Source organism: Neophocaena asiaeorientalis, unplaced genomic scaffold, assembly GCF_003031525.2.
Source record: "Neophocaena asiaeorientalis asiaeorientalis breed wild unplaced genomic scaffold, Neophocaena_asiaeorientalis_V1.1 scaffold275, whole genome shotgun sequence".
NCBI classification, from domain to species: Eukaryota; Metazoa; Chordata; class Mammalia; order Artiodactyla; family Phocoenidae; genus Neophocaena; species Neophocaena asiaeorientalis.
In genome coordinates this window covers 7472456-7475176 of record NW_020173679.1, presented here as the reverse complement: position 1 = coordinate 7475176, position 2721 = coordinate 7472456, and the positions used below count along the sequence as shown (strand labels likewise).

At 61.5% G+C, this 2721-nt stretch overlaps 1 protein-coding gene across 1 annotated transcript in view; it reads right to left on the bottom strand.

The window, feature by feature from the left end:
- The window catches only part of MASP2 (MBL associated serine protease 2), a 15579-nt gene extending 13831 nt beyond the window's left edge, over window positions 1-1748 (bottom strand). Inside the window, exons 1-4 of the mRNA XM_024750010.1 lie at window positions 1744-1748; window positions 1429-1660; window positions 1129-1306; window positions 268-399 (exon numbers count right to left, since the gene is read on the bottom strand). Coding sequence (XP_024605778.1) covers window positions 268-399; window positions 1129-1306; window positions 1429-1660; window positions 1744-1748 — 547 coding nt within the window. The remainder of the gene's footprint in view (window positions 1-267; window positions 400-1128; window positions 1307-1428; window positions 1661-1743) is intronic.
- Window positions 1749-2721: the final 973 nt, after the last annotated feature.

Below are 2721 nucleotides of genomic sequence, written 5' to 3'. Positions count from 1 at the left end.
GGTGGATGGGTGGGAGGGTGGGTGTGTGGGTGGATGGATGGGAAGATGGATGGATGGGTAGATGGATGGATGGGTAGATGGATGGATGGTGAGAGGGGACAGAAGATCTGAAAAGGAGCCGTCACCCAGGAGAAGTGTCTAGTGGACCAAGGCCAGTGGGCTCTCCAGTCGCCCGGGTAGAGCAGCTATGGCCTTGAGAAGCCAGCTGTGTCTTGGGGCAGGGTGGGGGCGGGCTGGGCACAGGGTCCCCCTCCAGCTGCAGCTCACCTGAGCAAGTGTGCTTGTTCCTGTGGAGAACATACCCCATACGGCAGGAGCAGTAGAAGCCACCCAGGTGATTGTGGCAGTGGTGCTCGCAGGTGGGGGCCTCTCCTGGGGGCACCTGGCACTCGTCGATGTCTGGGGGAGGGGCCGGCAGGCAGTCAGCGGGGAAGGAGATGGGACATCGCTGAGGCCTAGGCTCAGGTTTAGGGCCCCTCCAGTAACATGGCCTGACCTGAGAGGAGCCTCCTCTTGTCTGCAGGTGTCTCATGCCCAGCTGAGCGCTAGAGGCCCAGGGTCACTGCGACCTCCCTGCAGCACTTGGAGGGAGACCTAAATACCATCTTTTTTAAACCAATGACGGTTTAATGGTCCTGCTCGTGGTGACTAGGCTAGTGAAAGGAGCGACCAGCACGGGAACCCAGTGGGTGGGCCTCTATATGGGTTTCACCAAATTCTTGCAGAGTCTCAGGATGAGCACAGAGAGGTTGAGCCACTTGCCCGAGGCCAACAGCAAGTCCCTGCAGGAGCCAGAATCTGAAAGCAAGTGCCAGACTCGAAGCCCAGAGGCAGAGGCCGCGCTCAGGCCAGTGGCACCCGTTTCCACCTGTGAACAGGCTCACTTGGTCCTCGCATCACAGGGCCCGCGAGGACGTCCGGGCTCAGCACCTGGCACAGAAAGGGGCTCAGCCTAGAGCAGAGGTCCTGGCTGTTGCTGATATTTGCACTGTGATGATGATGTCAGACCAGGTGGGGACGCCCTCCTGCTGGTCTGGCAGGAGTCCAGCCTCAGGGAGGCGGGCGGAAGGGAGGGCTGGTCTGGCCCAAGACAGTCCCCCCGCACCAACCGGCCTTCTCTCAGCTCACCCTCTGCTGAGTAGAAGGCCTCGAAGCCCGCGAACGGCTTCTCGTTGGAGTAGTCGGAGCGGAAGGTGACGTCGAGGCTGGAGCCCGGCGAGTAGAAGGTGGCGTTGCCGGGCGCCCGCTCCGTGTCCGTGCTCTCTGACCCGCACAGCGTGGCCAGCACCGTGGTCCCGGCGCTCAGCTGTGGGGTTGCGGGTCACGGGGGGGAAGGCGAGACCCCGGGCCTCCCGGCCCTCCCTCCCGCGCTCCGAGGCCAGCCCCCGCCCCCGGGGGTCCCCGTGCCCCAGCCCGCCCTGCCGGCACCTTGACGAAGTCGTACTCGCAGAGGTAGGAGGGCTCCAGCTGGAAGTGAGTGAAGTAGAGGCGCAGGCGGTAGCCGGGGGGCGCCGTCAGGGCCCAGCGCTGCTCATGGTTGTTGGCATACGTGCCTGGGAAGCCAGGAGATGCCAGGCGCCCGAACACGGGCTTGGGCCACTGCGGGCCCGAGGACGTGGTGGCTGCCGAGCCCCACAGCAGACCCAGTGTGACCAGCAGCCTGAAGACAGCGCAGGGGAGGGGCGGTGAGGCCCAGTCTCACCCCTCACCCCCGCTGGGGAGACCCTGGGGGCTTCCACCCACCTCATGGTGCACTCGGCCAGGCCCGGTCTGGAGCCCCGGGGTGCCTCACCTTTGATCTGTTTGTCCAACGGCCGGCCCTACCCCCAGCCGCCCTGCCCCTGGCATTCTGGGAACAGACCCCATGACTCCTGCCTGCCCAGACTTCCGGGCAGGCAGGACAGGATGCTCCAGGAGCCAGGGGGCTGAACCTGGATGACAGCCAGCTCCGGGGACAAATCCTGGCTCTGTCCCTCACCCTGAACCTCTGTGGTTCCCCCGCCGTGTGTGACTTCCGAGGTCGCCCAGGGTCTCTGTGACAATGACCTCGGCAGCGATGGCTTCTAGGCGGAGATGGGGGAGGCACGCACACACACACACCTACCTTTGCCTCCTGAAACGCTACGATAAGAGAGAAGAGAAAAGTCTTAAAAACACGAGCCCACGACGATGGGGAATGTGGGAGAGGAGGCAGCATCAACATTTAGGAAGCTGGGGAAACAGATGGACAGGTGGAAACAGCTCTCCAGGAAGCAACTCTAAGTTGGCAGTGGAATCAGGAATTGGTGGCACCAGGTCCTTCTGGACGCATGTAAGAATCTTGCCAATCCCTATTTCCCATCCCCCGACCTCAGCAGAAACGCGGAGACTTATTCTTGGAGGGAGTATATGGAGAGTCTCAGGCCCAGCTGAGCATGGGAGGGGCAGACAGAAAACAGGGGCACTAAGCAGACAGACCAGCCTTCCTCTGACTCGACTCCTAGAACCTGGCAGCCACCAGGCTTCTCTCTTTTTCCTGGGAAGTGTTGACGAGTTCAGGAGGAAAGACCTAAAGACACTGACTTAAGGTTCTACAAGCAAATGGCTCAGCCGCCTCACCCACAGTGAAAGTCAGCTGACAAGCCCCCATCATGCACTCAGAGCTTCCAATTAGCTTTTTAGTCCCCAGTCTTACACATGAGCAGAACATTCAAGGGTTACTGAGGAAAACCTCACACGTGA